The sequence below is a fragment of the Oncorhynchus gorbuscha genome, linkage group LG01 (assembly GCF_021184085.1).
Source record: "Oncorhynchus gorbuscha isolate QuinsamMale2020 ecotype Even-year linkage group LG01, OgorEven_v1.0, whole genome shotgun sequence".
NCBI lineage: Eukaryota > Metazoa > Chordata > Actinopteri > Salmoniformes > Salmonidae > Oncorhynchus > Oncorhynchus gorbuscha.
The window spans coordinates 31,123,910-31,138,941 of NC_060173.1; the positions used below are offsets into that span (position 1 = coordinate 31,123,910).

Here is a 15,032-nt window from a genome sequence, read left to right on the forward strand (position 1 = left end):
ATGAGTCAACAGGGTCAACAGAAGGCAGGCTCTGAGGGTCAGGTCTTGACACGTTCCTGAATAATAAAGCAACACCTGAGGGAATGGCATCTAAAACAATTGCAAAATATTTAGGTGTTACAGGGACCTTGTAATGTGATAAGAATTCCTTATAACTGAGTACATACCCTCTGCATTTACCAGTTGGCTCACCAATAGGATATTATTTTGGAACCAATATTCTAAAAACAAAGAAGTATTTTAATACAATATATCCCGATTATTCCATATATAATATCTGTGTGGAGAAAAATTATGCTTATTATTCATTTAGCTTATTTAGCTTATTATGCTAAATGAAGGACCATGACAAGAAAACCTTCCGATGAAAAGTAAAAAGTTTCACTGGAACTTCAATATTATAAATTGTAAACCAATATGAAGTTAAGGCCACCAAAAGTAGAGAAGACATGATGAGGAATAAAATTCCACATAGAAGTGGGTCTTCTTAGGAATTGTTTTATCCAATTGATCTTAAAAGTATTATTTGAGGTAGTAAAGTCCAGAAAAATTCAGCCCACAATTCTCATAAGTGTTCATTACAACAGTTGTCCTAATGTAATGGGTATGGTTTCTCCACAGAAAGTTGAAAAGCATCTGGTCTATCTCCTTGCTTATTTTACTGTCAAATGTGTCATATGTTAGTCGAGAGATACCTTCAGCCTTGGTTATTAGGACGCTTCCTTTAAAAGATAAGTCCCTATGTAGCCATTGATTTAGCTTCTTCTGTTTTTTTTTTTAAATAATAGGGTTAAAATTTAGTAAGCCTCTATACTTCTGATCCTTTGTAATGGTTCTGCCTAAATATGTAAGTACTTATTTTACTGGAATACCATAATATGAAGGTGTCACAATCTTTGACAGCCATGAGTTCACATTTACTAATGTTAAGATATAGACCAGAGGCTTTGGAAAAGGATTGTATCACATTGATCGATATGGGAATTTGGTTAGCATCTTTCAGAAAAAGTGTAGTATTGTCAGGCTTATAATAATTTCTTTACAGCTATGGAAATACCTTGTACAGGACTATTATTTAAAGAATTTGTAAGAAGTTGGGTGATTAATAAAAACAGGTATGGAGAGATAGTGTCATGTATTGTCATATTATGTCTTGTTCCTGTTCTTTCTCTTCACTCCGTCTCCCTCTACTGGTCGTATTAGGTTACCTTCTCTTCCTCTCCTTCCCCAGCTGTTCCTCATATTCTCTAACTACCTCGTTCACCCTTTTCCCACCTGTTCCCTTTTTCCCTCTGATTAGGTCTCTATTTCTCTCTCTGTTCCTGCTTCTGTCTTTGTCAGATTCTCGTTTGAGTTTCTCATGCCAGAACCAAACTATCGTCTCGTTTGCTTCACCCTTGTCCCGTCCTGTCGGAATCTGCCTGTTCATCTGATGCTACGTGTGATCAGGTACCTCTGTCCTCTACGACCCACGCCTACCCAGAGAGACCAGCAGTCTGTCGCCGCTAACCCAGCTATTCTCCTCTGCTGCTAAGAAGGGGACGCTTCTGAAAATATCAGAAGGACTTTATGATTCATTTGTCGCCCTCTCTGCGGGTTGTCTATTTTGCCATTATACACATCTGAAGAGGATCTATGTCTTCCCTGTGTTTTGACATTAAAGGACTCTGTATTTGTTAAACCGCTTTTGGGTCCTCACTCACGTGCATGACAGATAGGACAACCTTGCCTAATTCCTCTCTTTAACTCAAATCTAGGTGAGGTGCCATATTTCCATTTGATAGAGCTGTTACCATTTGTATAGAGGGCCATAACAGCCTTACAGAAAAAATCCCCAAAGCAAAGTCTCTCAAGGGACTGGAAGAGGAACTGATGCTCCACTGTGTCAAATGCTTTATAAAACTCTAAAAAGAATATGAAGTATCCTCGGTTATTAGGTCTGAGTAGTCAAGTATGCCTGGCCGGTTCCCCTCTTTCCACTGGGATTCTCTGCCTCTAGCCCTATTACAGGGGCTGAGTCACTGGCTTACTGGGGCTCTTTCATACCGTCCCTAGGAGGGGTGCGTCACTTGAGTGGGTTGAGTTACTGATGTGATCTTCCTGTCTGGGTTGGCGCCCCCCCTTGGGTTGTGCCGTGGCGGAGATCTTTGTGGGCTATACTCGGCCTTGTCTCAGGATGGTAAGTTGGTGGTTGAAGATATCCCTCTAGTGGTGTGGGGGCTGTGCTTTGGCAAAGTGGGTGGGGTTATATCCTTCCTGTTTGGCCCTGTCCGGGGGTGTCCTCGGATGGGGCCACAGTGTCTCCTGACCCCTTCTGTCTCAGCCTCCAGTATTTATGCTGCAGCAGTTTGTGTCGGTGGGCTAGGGTCAGTTTATTATATCTGGAGTACTTCTCCTGTCCTATTCGGTGTCCTGTGTGAATTTAAGTGTGCTCTCTCTAATTCTCTCTTTCACTCTTTCTTTCTCTCTCTCGGAGGACCTAAGCCCTAGGACCATGCCTCAGGACTACCTGACATGATGACTCCTTACTGTCCCCAGTCCACCTGGCCGTGCTGCTGCTCCAGTTTCAACTGTTCTGCCTTATTATTATTGGACCATGCTGGTCATTTATGAACATTTGAACATCTTGGCCATGTTCTGTTATAATCTCCACCCGGCACAGCCAGAAGAGGACTGGCCACCCCACATAGCCTGGTTCCTCTCTAGGTTTCTTCCTAGGTTTTGGCCTTTTCCTAGCCACCGTGCTTCTACACCTGCATTGCTTGCTGTTTGGGGTTTTAGGCTGGGTTTCTGTACAGCACTTTGAGATATCGGCTGATGTACGAAGGTCTATATAAATACATTTAATTTGATTTGGATTTAATACTAGTCTGACATTGTTAGAAATGTCTGTTCCTCATGAAGCCAGACTGTGTTTCATAAATGATTACATCCAGGACTTCTTTAATACTTTTTGCAAGTAGTAAGGCCCATATCTTATAGTCATTATTAATAAGACAAATTGGACGCCAGTTATCGATGAGCAGCACTTATTTTTTGGGCTTCAGTGTTATTAACCCCTGACTCATTGTAGGAGGGAGAACATTGTTTTTAATACTCTCTAAAAAATACTTCAAATAGGAAGGGAGCTACTCGTTCAGAAAATCATTTGTAAAATTATGATGTAATTCCATCAACACCTGATGATTTATTGTTCTTTAGATGTTTGATAGACTCTATAATCTCTTAAAGTTTGATGGGTTCATCACACTGTTTAGATGCTATATCACTGATAGAGTGAACATTATTCAGTGAGTCAAAAATCATATCTGTGGATTCCTAAGAGTACGTAGAGCTATTCAATTTTCTGTAAACATTGCTACGCCATGACGTATATATGCACGTTGGAGGAAATCATATTCACTTCCGGGTCAGATTGGGAAAATGCTGGAAACAAACAGCTGATCCGGTCTACATATTTGAACTGTAAAGACTAATGAAATAACGACATATTTGATAATTAATATGGATTTCTTAAAAGCTGAAATCGTGAGGAAGAGAAAACTAATTGAAGACAAAGATCTTATTAATGTGAGTAGCTGCTAGCTAGTATGTTTACTAGTCAGCTAGCTAAATTGAGCTAGCTAGAGTTGCTTTAAGTTAGCTAGGCTAGGATAATTAGCTAGGTTGCTTGGCGTGGGCAGGTACATGAACGTTTAATTGAATTTTTAATCAAAATAGTAGCTAGCTAGCCAACGTTAGCTTAAAAGTACAAGTTGGGTGAGCCTGCGTCATGATAAAATTAAGAGATATAGGGCTCTGAGGTTAGCGGCATGCTTGGGCCAGCTAACTAGTTATCTTAGCTTATTTTCAAGAGCTCATCTACGTTAGTTAGCTAAGTATTATTTTTTACATTTTAAAATGTTGCATTTTATTGTTGGAATGCGGTGTCAATGATTCTATTCACAGGATTCAAAGAAATACTTCAAACGAGCCGATCTTGCCCGAAAAGAAGAAGATGAGTATTTCGAAAGATGTGGCTACAAGGTAATATCACAGCGTTTCTATTTTTTACATTTTATTTTATTTTGTTTAACAGCGTTTCTAAATCTAGAGGCGAGACTTCCAGGAAAACTTGCGAAGGAGACTAAAGAAAGGCGTATGCATGCTTCCCAGCCGAAACAGTTCGTACATATATTATGACGACAGTTTGGGACGTTTTAGACTTTGGACACTTTGTTGTTGTTGACTCAACCCGAAGTCTACGCTACTTCGTCGGTGATTGGTCAACAGTAGGGATTCTTCAGGGATGTCTTTGTCATTCAATGAGGGACTAATTTTCATGCGAATTGTTTTCATTCAGAAATCGTGCACCAAATGACTTAGAAGTACAATTCTGTGACTAAGGTTTTCTTTGGCAAAAACTCAATTAGTCATTAATTGACCTATCTTTGATTAATTCTGATTATTTTAAGGAAGGGTGTACTGGCCATGGTGTCTCAAAATGGACAAACAGTAGTATTTGAAAAATGAGGGGGGAAAGCACAAGGTCTTAAAGGAGTATGCAAGCACACTTGTTTGGTTTGCCTAGTTCAGCTAGCCTCCAGCCGAACTGAAGCATGCCTTTAGTAGACCATTCCGGGGTTTGGGATTTGAAGTAAAATAAATAAACACTTTACCAGGTAAGTTGACTGAGAACACATTCTCATATTCATCAATGACCTGGAGAATAGTTATGGGGGGATGAATGAGCCGATTGGGAATTTAGTCAGGACACTGGGGTTAACACCCCTACTCTGATAAATGCTATGGGAACTTTAGTTACCACCGAGAGTCAGGACACCTGTTAAATGTCCCATCTGAAAGACGGCACCCTACACAGGGCAATGTCCCCGATCACTGCCCTAGGGCGTTGGGATATTATACTTTTTTTTAGACCAGAGGAAAGAGTGCCTCCTACTGGTCCCCCAACACCACTTCCAGCAGCATCTGGTCTCCCATCCAGGATCAACCCTGCTTAGCGTCAGAGGAAAGCCAGCATTGGGGTGCAGGGTGATATCCTGCTGGATTAAGTCGATGAGAGAAGTGAAATTCTTCCTTAGATATTCATTTTCTCAATCTAAACGTGAATGTGTACAGTTCTAGGAACACAAATCCCTCTACTTTCATATCACATCAAAATGCACTTACTGTGCTGTTTTGAGACGGTTTTAATAGTTGCAGTCGACAGTATTTTTCAGTGACAACACGTTTGTGGCCGCCTGCTGTTTACACACAGGTGTTCGGAGATGCCGATGTAGTCCCTCTGTCTTGTCTGTTTTCCGTAAACAAGTGCTGAAACATGGAAATATGACCGTGTGGGAACCCTAACCCTATAAAAGTATCAGTTTTGTTTTTTGAAAAATTCTCACTGATAGAATAATAAGGACCTTATCTTTCATAAAACTATACTGCAAGCGATGCGTGGTAATGTTCAGACCGAGTGCCGGGGCTCTTAACAAAACTCCCCTTCATCCAATGACTCTTCTGTGTAATGTAATAGAACTGCGATTTATGATCAAAGGCTCATTGTCTGTTCTCTCTTATTCTCTCTCCCTTGTGCCCTTCATCTTACTCCTTGTTTCGAGATTCTCTTTTCCTCTCTGTCCGCCACCTTCTTCCATTCCCTTCCTATCTCTGCACTGTCTGTTCAATCTCCACTTTTTTTTCTCCCCTCAGTGACTTGTTTTCAGAGTTACAGTGCAGCCTACGACTAGACCCCCTTACAGGGTTGTGTGGTGGTGTTTGTCTGATGTTTTATAGCCTGTGTTGACTGTGCTCTCTTCCCACCTTGTGAACGCTGCCCTGCAGGTTCAGAAAGAGGCACCTGAGAGACAGGTAGGGGATGATGGCACAGCAAAGGCAGGGAGCATGTCTCGAGGATGATTGACCGTAGGCAGTGGTGTGTCCCAAAAATCTTGCAAAGCTCCCCTTTCCACTGCTTCTTCCCTTCAATTGTACCTGTCTGCAAGGACTTGATAGAAGTTCAAAATATGGAGGAAATGTATCTAGCAGCAAGCTAGCTATATACAGTCCAAAAATAACCCATTACCTATTTCTTTCCTCCAGGCTGCTTCAATGTTACCTGAATGTAAGCACAGTGTAAAAATATATTATGATTGCTCCACCCATCCTTCCAATAAGCTTAGAGCTTCAGTCATGTTGCTTAGACCGGTCCAATTTAAGTGGTGGATGTGTGGGTTGTAAATTCAGTCCCTTCACTGATCAGTTGTCTGGAAGGAGAGGGGGCAAGGAATGGAGAGTTGGGACATAGCCATGTTGAGCATGAGTTTAGGCTCTGTTGTCAGTTTATCCTTTTGCTTTTTAAAGTTTTGGGTTAATCAGGCTTTGCCTCTTATATTTCAAATGAGTTTGATATGGGCCTTTGTAGCAGAAACAACTTTGTTTTTCCCCGTTTGTGTTTGCAGGTTTTGCCTTACTTTTGAGAATCGCTCATGTGTGGGGAGAACTGCATTTCAATTCAGCTGACTAATACAGCTCTAAATGTGCCTATAAAGTGGGTTTTAGCTTACAAATGCAGCACCTGCACCTGACTTGAATTCTTTGTGCATTTTGGGGGCTTTTGTGTTGTACTTTTTTAAATGATTTTGATTGTGCTCTTCCTAGAAACACAATCTTAAGGTGAAGAGATGCATGTGCTTCTAAAAGCATGACCCATCAGTAGGGTTGCACATTTTGGGGAATATTCAGAGGTGGAAACTTTCCGTGGGAATTAACAGGAATATATGGGAATTAACATTAATGCATTGAATATATTTACCGTATCATATGGAGACAAACATAATTCTTCTATCTTATCATGTAGATATGATTAAATCCTAACAATAGAAATAAAAAACAATTAAAGTTACGCATTGAACTTTAATTAATTGAGTTGACTCACATGGGGTAATTTCACTGAACAACAAAATGGAATGTTGAATGATCCCCAATGATCCATCGCACCTACCCCAAAAAAAAACATTTTCAACATGCAACTGTAAAATAATCTTCCTCTCGGGCTTCTCTCTTCTCCCTGGACCTCTTCATGTCCACCTCTTGAACATAAGACTGAGGCCTTATCTTCACTGTCACTTTCCAACCTTGGGAATGGCTTGTTGTCAGGCAACAAAAAAAAGCCTAACATTTGCCCAGGTTTCCACCAATTTTTCAACCCTCGTATTGGTCAGCCTGGTGTGTGTGTGTTCCCAAACAAGGACCAGTTGCAGCTGTAGTTGGTGGGATTTGGAGGATCATGGAGGCAACAGGGGAAAGAGCCTCAGTCCCTTCCGCCAGGTGGCTGATAGGATACAGTTGAAGTCGGAAGTTTACATACACTTAGTTTGGAGTCATTAAAACTCATTTTTCAACCACGCCAAAACTATAGTTTGTTAACAAAAAATTTGTGGAAAGTCTGTTAAGACATCTACTTTGTGCATGACACAAGTAAATTTTCCAACAATCGTTAACAGACCGATTATTTCGCTGTATCACAATTCCAGTTGGTCAGAAGTTTACAAACTGAGTTGACCGTGCCTTTTAAACAACTTGGAAAATTACATAAAATTATGTCATGCTTTAGAAGCTTCTGATAGGCTAATTGGCATAATTTGAGTCAATTGGAGGTGTACCTGTAGATGTATTTCAAGGCCTACCTTCAAACACAGTGCCTCTTTGCTTGACATCATGGGGAAATCAAAAGAAACCAGCCAAGACCTCATAAAAAAATTGTAGCCCTCCACAACTCTGGTTCATCCTTGCGAGCAATTTCCAAATGCCTGAAGATACCACATTCATCTGTACAAACAATAGTACACAAGTATAAACACCATGGGACCACGCAGCCGTCATACCGCTCAGGAAGGAGACGCGTTCTGTCTCCTAGAGATGAACGTACGTTGGTGCGAAAAGGGGAAATCAATCCCAGAACAACAGCAATGGACCTAGTGAAGATGCTGGAGGAAACCGGTACAAAAGTATCTATATCCACAGTAAAACGAGTCCTATATCGACATAACCTGAAAGGCCGCAAGGAAGGAGCCACTGCTCCAAAACCGCCATAAGAAAGCCAGACTACGGTTTGCAACTGCACATGGAGACAAAGATCATACTTTTTGGAGAAATGTCCTCTGGTCTGATGAAACAAAAATAGGAACTGTTTGGCCATAATGACCATCGTTATGTTTGGAGGAAAAAGGGGGAAGCTTGCAAGCCGAAGAACACCATCCCAACCGTGAAGCACGGAGGTGGCAGCATCATGTTGTGGGGGTGCTTTGCTGCAGGAGGGCCTCGTGCACTTCACAAAAAGATGGCATCATGAGGAAGAAGAATTATGTAGATAGATATATTGAAGCAACATTTCAAGACATCAGTCAGGAAGTTAAAGCTTGGTCACAAATGGGTCTTCCAAATGGACAATGACCCCAAGCATACTTCCAAGATTGTTACAAAATTACTTAAGGACAACGAAGTCACGGTATTGGAGTGGCCATCACAAAGCCCTGACCTCCATTCTATATACATTTGTGGGCAGAAATGATAAAGCGTGTGCGAGCAAGGAGGCCTACAAACCTGACTCAGTTACACCAGCTCTGTCAGGAGGAATGGGCCAAAATTCACCCAACTTATTGTGGGAAGCTTGTGGAAGCCTACCCAAAACGTTTGACCCAAGTTCAGCAATTTATAGGCAATTCTACCAAATACTAATTGAGTATGTGAACTTCTGACCCACTGGGAATGTGATGATAGAAATAAAATCTGAAATAAATCTCTACTATTCTGACATTTTCACATTCTTAATAAAGTGGTGATCCTAACTGACCTAAGACAGGGAATTGTTACTAGGATTAAATGTCAGGAATTGTGAAAAGCTGAGTTTAAATATATTTGGCTAAGGTGTACGCAAACTTCTGACTTCAACTGCATGTTGGCACAGCTGCCATATTGCATCTCCATCCCAAAGCCCTTGCTTGGAAGTGCCCTTGGCCAGACTGCCAAGAACTTTGCTCTCATCCAGGCTAAGGTGGCGAGACGACACTGTAGTGATGGCAACATAGGTCTTGTTGATCTCTACACCAGACAGGATACTCGTGCCAGCATTCTTGGGGTTCAACATGTACACTGGCGTGTATGGGCTTCTGGCAGAAGTCTTCACATTTTTGGATGTTTTTCAAAACTGCAGTTTCCTCTGCTTGGAGCATCAGTGAAGTGTGCAGCGCAATATGGATTTCTTCTTACATATGCAAGCAGAGTCTGAATATCAGACATGATGGCATTGTCTCCCTCATTCCGTGCAATGGCTACTGCTATAGGTTTCCGGCTGCTTACCACTCTCTCCCAAAATACATCATCCAGAAAGTTTCTCTTGATGGGGCTCTCCATATCGGCAGACTGTGATATGGCCATTTCTTGGAGAGCCTCCTTCCCCTCCAGGAGACTGTCAAACATGATGACAACACCACCCCAACGGGTGTTGCTTGGCAACTTCAATGTGGTGTTCTTATTCTCTCTCTTTGCTTGATGAGGTAGATTGCTGCTATAACTTGATAACCCTTCACATACCTAACCATTTCCTTGGCTCTCTTGTAGTGTATCCATTGTTTTCAGTATCATGATGTCCTTGAGGAGCATAGTCAGTGCACGAGCAGCACAGCCAATGGGTGTGATGTGAGGGTAGGACTCCTCCACTTCAGACCAAGCAGCCTTCATGTTTGTAGCATTGTCACCAGTGCAAATACCTTCTGTGGTCCAAGTCATTGACTGCCTTCAGCTCATCTGCAATGTAAATACCGGTGTGTCTGTCCCTTGTCTGTGCTCTTGTAGAATACTGGTTGAGGGTTGGAGATGTAGTTAATTATTCCTTGCCCACGAACATTCGACCAACCATCAGAGATGATTGCAATAGTCTGCTTGCTCTGATTTGCTTGATCTTCACTTGAACTCAGTTGAACTCTGCATACAGCACATTAGTAGATGAAGCATGTCTTGTTGGAGGGGTGTATCATGGGTGAAGAACATTCAGAAATCTCTTCCAATACACATTGCCTGTGAGCATCAGAGGTGAACTAGTTGCATGCAAGGCATTCATCAGCATTTCTGACTACGCTCCTCCAATGAGTCAAAAACACTTCAAATTCCAGGAGAACCATGAGCTGTTGCCACCGATAAGGTGCCTGATTCATAATTTTCACCTCGAATAGAAGTAGAGGGACTTTTGTCAGGTTGTTTGTTGTGAACGCTGAGGGAACTTTATGCACTTGGCCAGATTCTGCATCTTTGTTGCATTCTTCACATATTTGCCACAGTATTTGCAAATGTACACAGCTTTTCATTCTACATTAGCTGTAGTGAAATGTCTCCATGTACAGATAAATAGTTAAGCAGTTAGATTAAACAACTCCTTTTGTAAGATGTTTTAAAGAGGTCTTAAAATGAAACATGTATGGAAACAGGTGAATTAACACTCCTCAGTTAGCAGGCTCAAGCAAGCTAAAACCCACATGGTAACAAACTAATCAGCAGAAATGAACAAGTTAGAAATGATTTAAACACACTTTGCTGTAGGCTACTATTTACTAGTTAACAAAAATCATGTCAGAAAATATATTCACCCCTCCCTGTATTGTAATCAAAACCTACCAAAAAGCATGTAGTCCTTGGCTCGGACAGTACTAGTGTGGGCTCAATAGCATCTCATTAGTGTGCAAGATCTTGAGAATCACCTGAACATGTGATGGAAGAGTGCACTGTGCATGCAGAGGTTTGCAATTCCATTGAATTGGTGATAGTTTAACCAAAATATGCCACAAGACCTAGAATTGCCATGTGTATCCCACAAAGGTTCCCTGTTATAGGCAAACTTAAAAAATATATATATAATCTAAGCAAAATTCCCGGGCTTAATTTCCCATGGAAAATTTCCGACAGTTTCCGACCCTTTGCAACCCAATCCGACGTATATTTGAAAGATGAAATGGCTATGCAGTGGTTTAATAATTTAAAACATGATTTTTAACAGCCATGAAGATGGTCTACGTGCAACAGTGTTTTTTCCTATGTTCATGCTGCTTTAAAATGGTATGATGGATTTGTATACCAGCAGTCTTTCTATTTACAGTATTGGTTTGCTTTGGAAGAGACTGCTGGTCCCAGGTGAGTCAGCAGCAATAGATAATGTCTCTGCATGACAGTACGGAGTGAGCACGCTCTACCTCTTCTGCAGGCATTTTCGCCGTTTGAGGATGATTATGATAAAACTTCACCAGCTGAGAGAGGAGGTTTCACTCTCGCCAAAATCTGTCCCAAATAAGCCCAATGCGTTTCTATGGGCTTATTTTGGACCTAAGCTTGTTGAATGCCTTCCTGCTAATACCTATTGTTAGGACGGTGACATGAGCACCTTGTCATTATATATACAGATCTCTGGTGAGAGCCAATTATATTGGAGACATCTGAGTTTAGCCACTAGAGCCCCACAGTGGAGGTGTCATAATACTTATAAACCTAGCGGTCAAACAGGGAAATGGTTTGAATACTTTTTTCCACTATTCATTTTTCTCATAGCGTTTATTTTAAGTTATTCTAAAATACCCTGTGTTTTGTGTATCCTTACCCTGACGTGACATTGAGAACCATGTAATTATTTATCAATATATTAGTCTTTACTCATTTAAAAATTCTGATTAGCATCAAAGTAGACATGCAAAACAACATCCTTGCAAGCTTCTGCATGTCATCTCTAGCTGACACCTTTTGCTAACAGGTATTGTGTCAATTTAAAACTTGCACAAGACAGTTCATAAGATTGTAAATGTAAGATTTTGCCAATTTATTCAGTACTACATTTAGCTAATATTAGATTTGGCAGTCTCGTCCAGATCATGGCATTTGTAGCTCTTTTTGCTAGCCTAATTAGCATTTTTGGAGGTAAATAGATAAGTCACGTTGTCAAAAAAAGATTTACACGTTTATCAAAACTCCATGCCAGGTTAAGCCTACATGAACAGCCCTTATTTTAAGTGTTCCTAAAATCCCCTTTGGAAAAAATGAATGGAACCTGTTTGAATGCTGGTTATTATGACTCATACTGTGGTACACTATAGCAGTGAAAGCAGGAAACTAACCCATGCCCCTCTCTCTCTCCATTTTACCTCTGTGTTATCTCAAAGATGGAGAAGAAAGAGGAGAAAGCAGATCCCTCCACCTCGTCCAATAGCACTTTAGAGTTGGAGCTGACTGAGGAGAAGCTGCCAATGTCGCTCTCTCGGCAGGAGGTGAGTCAGCCAATCAGAGATGGTTTTTATTGTGTCAAGCCTCCTGGGTTCTGTTCAGTTGGTATGAACAGGGAGGAGACGTGCTTGTTTGTTTGTCCAGGTGATCCGGCGGCTGAGAGAGCGAGGGGAACCGGTGCGTCTGTTTGCAGAGTCAGACTACGAGGCCTTCCAGAGGCTCAGGAAGATTGAGATTCTCGCTCCGGAAGTCAACAAGGTAACATCCTGTCACTGTTATGAGGCAGGGTGGTGGTGCGAACTTGCTCTTTGTTTTTGTGGTGGGTTTTATATTGTTTTTGTAAGGTTAAAGAAGAGTTGGACACACTTTTAAACACTCACCTCTCATTGTCCCTGGTAGTGTTGTGTACATGCTAGCCCAGAACATTATACGTGACTTTTCAGGAACTGACAACCTGTGATGTAAAGATGATCACCTGTGTTACTGTGTATTCTCTGGGCAGGGTTTGAGGAACGACCTGAAGGCAGCCATGGATAAGATTGATGCACAGTACCTGAATGAGATCGTAGGGGGCACTGGGGAGCCTGGTGAGGTGGACACACAATTCGACCTAAGAGTACACGAGGCAGACACAACCATCGAGGAGCTGGAGGTACACGGCGACTGGAGAGTCACTAAAGCCACTATATTTGTTCTTAACTCAGGGTTTAAGGGCCACATTTAAATCCACAATTGTAAATAAAAAAGTGCTGAATGTCCGTCTTCTACCACAGATCAAACAAAGTCCTATGTGTCAATGCATCATAAGAACAATCTTTTCCCTTTGTCCTCTTGTTTGGTATTTGTTGTCCTACAGGCCCTGGGTAAATCTTTGGGAACGGGAGATGACAATGGGGACCAGGATGTCATCGACAAAGTCCTTAGGGTGAGACAGAGCGTAATGCTCAGCTTTTTGCTTCAGGGAGAGTTGTTTGCTAATTCAACAGTTGCTGATGTGATCTCTATCCAGTGTTGTAATTATTTATTGTAATGCTGCGATGGAGATGTAAAAAATATATATAACGTTTGTGTGCTTAACATGGTTGTGTTATGGTCAGTAGTTTCTTGGCAGTTGTGGATATAGTTTGTTGTGGTCTGTAGTTCCTGCTGGGAGTCTGGGCGAAGGACCTGAACGGTCGAGAGGACCACGTGAAGCGCAGCGTCCAGGGCAAGCTGGCCAGCGCCACCCAGAAACAGACTGAGTCCTACCTCAAACCTCTATTCCGGAAACTACGCAAGAAGGTGTGTTCACCTCAGAACTGCCCCATGTGAAATGAGTATGGTGGATATGGTCTTGTTTTATTGTCATTCTTTATGTTTTTTAGAGTTTGCCAGCAGACATCAAAGAATCAATCACAGACATCATTAAATTCATGCTGCAGAGAGAATATGTAAAGGTATTGAACTTGTTTTCTACCTGTTGTCACATCACTTATATTGGGTGTTTTGTGTTTAGTATGATGTAACTAAACTAAGATTGGGCGGTTGTCCTTAAACTGTGCTTGTCTGTTCCAGGCGAACGATGCATACCTGCAGATGGCCATTGGTAATGCCCCCTGGCCCATCGGGGTGACCATGGTGGGCATCCACGCCCGCACCGGGCGAGAGAAGATCTTCTCCAAACACGTGGCCCACGTCCTCAATGACGAGACCCAGAGAAAATACATCCAGGTTAGGACCTCCGGGTTAACCTCTGAATATAACTTGGATCAAAGATGACCCCTAACCTCTGGGTTAACCCAAATAGAGTGTCATAAGTAAGATAGCTGACTGCTCAGCCTTATTGTGAACATATCTTAACGTCTGCTCTCTCTTCAACAGGGACTAAAAAGGTTGATGACTATCTGCCAGAAACACTTCTCCACAGACCCCTCAAAGTGCGTGGAGTACAATGCCCTGTAGTACACTGACTGTCTACACCTGTGGTTACCAAGCCTTGTCTTAGAGTCCTGGGGTGCGCAGGCTTTTGTTCCAACCTCGTGCTACAGCACCTAATTCAATTGACTATGGTCTTAGTGATCATAAAATACGTTGAATCAGGTGCGCTAGTGTTGGGTTGGAAGGAAAGCATACCTGTATACTTTGTAGTCTTACAGGATCAGGATTGGTATCCACTGGTTGGTTACACGTCTGTGGAAATCACAATAGTTGAGGAAGTCTCTGTACTTCTGTCTACATACCTGTCAATGGAGATCCAGCTGTTCATGTATATTTGGAGGCTCAATTTTTGCCACTGTTTACCGTTTTGGCTTTTTTTTTGGGGTGTACAGGTTACTCAAATTAACGATTTAAATATCCCTTCTAAGATTAGTATTTCTCCAGTGTGCTAGTTCTATATCTTTGTAAGAATGGCCATGATGTGTAAGTTTTATTATGCAAAGCTTTGAAAAAAGAAGCTTTAAATTCAAGAATGAGAAAACAGCAGTTGAAACCTGTCAAAGTATACATCTCTGTGAATGGTAAACTGTTCTTATTAATGCAATACATCTTTCTAAATTCAGGGGGTGTTTGGTGTCAGTCCATTTATTCCTTTATTGAGAAGTAATATTATTTAGAGAATAAATTTTAATGGAACTTTTAGATAACTGCAAATGTTCCCTAGCTTTATAATTTCCCAATGCACAAGAAGATCATTAAATGAGAAGCGTTCGCTATACAGCTGTAAAATTATTAATCTATAAACTCCAGAGGCCAACAGCAGAGCCAATGTTTATTATACACTTGTCTGTCCACAGACCAACGCATTG

General features: G+C 41.5%; 1 protein-coding gene across 2 annotated transcripts; it reads left to right on the forward strand.

Annotated features, from left to right (window-relative positions):
- The first annotated feature begins 3,393 nt into the window (after positions 1-3,393).
- prpf18 (PRP18 pre-mRNA processing factor 18 homolog (yeast)) lies at positions 3,394-14,785 on the forward strand. 2 transcript variants are annotated; one of them, XM_046349800.1, is made up of 11 exons: positions 3,394-3,570; positions 3,949-4,026; positions 5,830-5,856; positions 12,186-12,290; positions 12,391-12,504; positions 12,749-12,898; positions 13,103-13,171; positions 13,387-13,527; positions 13,611-13,682; positions 13,801-13,956; positions 14,107-14,785. In XM_046349800.1, the coding sequence occupies exons 1-11, from the start codon at positions 3,505-3,507 to the stop codon at positions 14,185-14,187; spliced, it is 1,059 nt and encodes a 352-aa protein (XP_046205756.1). In that variant the 5' UTR covers positions 3,394-3,504; the 3' UTR covers positions 14,188-14,785. The 2 variants fall into 2 exon arrangements, with proteins under 2 accessions (XP_046205756.1, XP_046205765.1); XM_046349809.1 differs by lacking the exon at positions 5,830-5,856.
- The last annotated feature ends 247 nt before the right edge of the window (positions 14,786-15,032 follow it).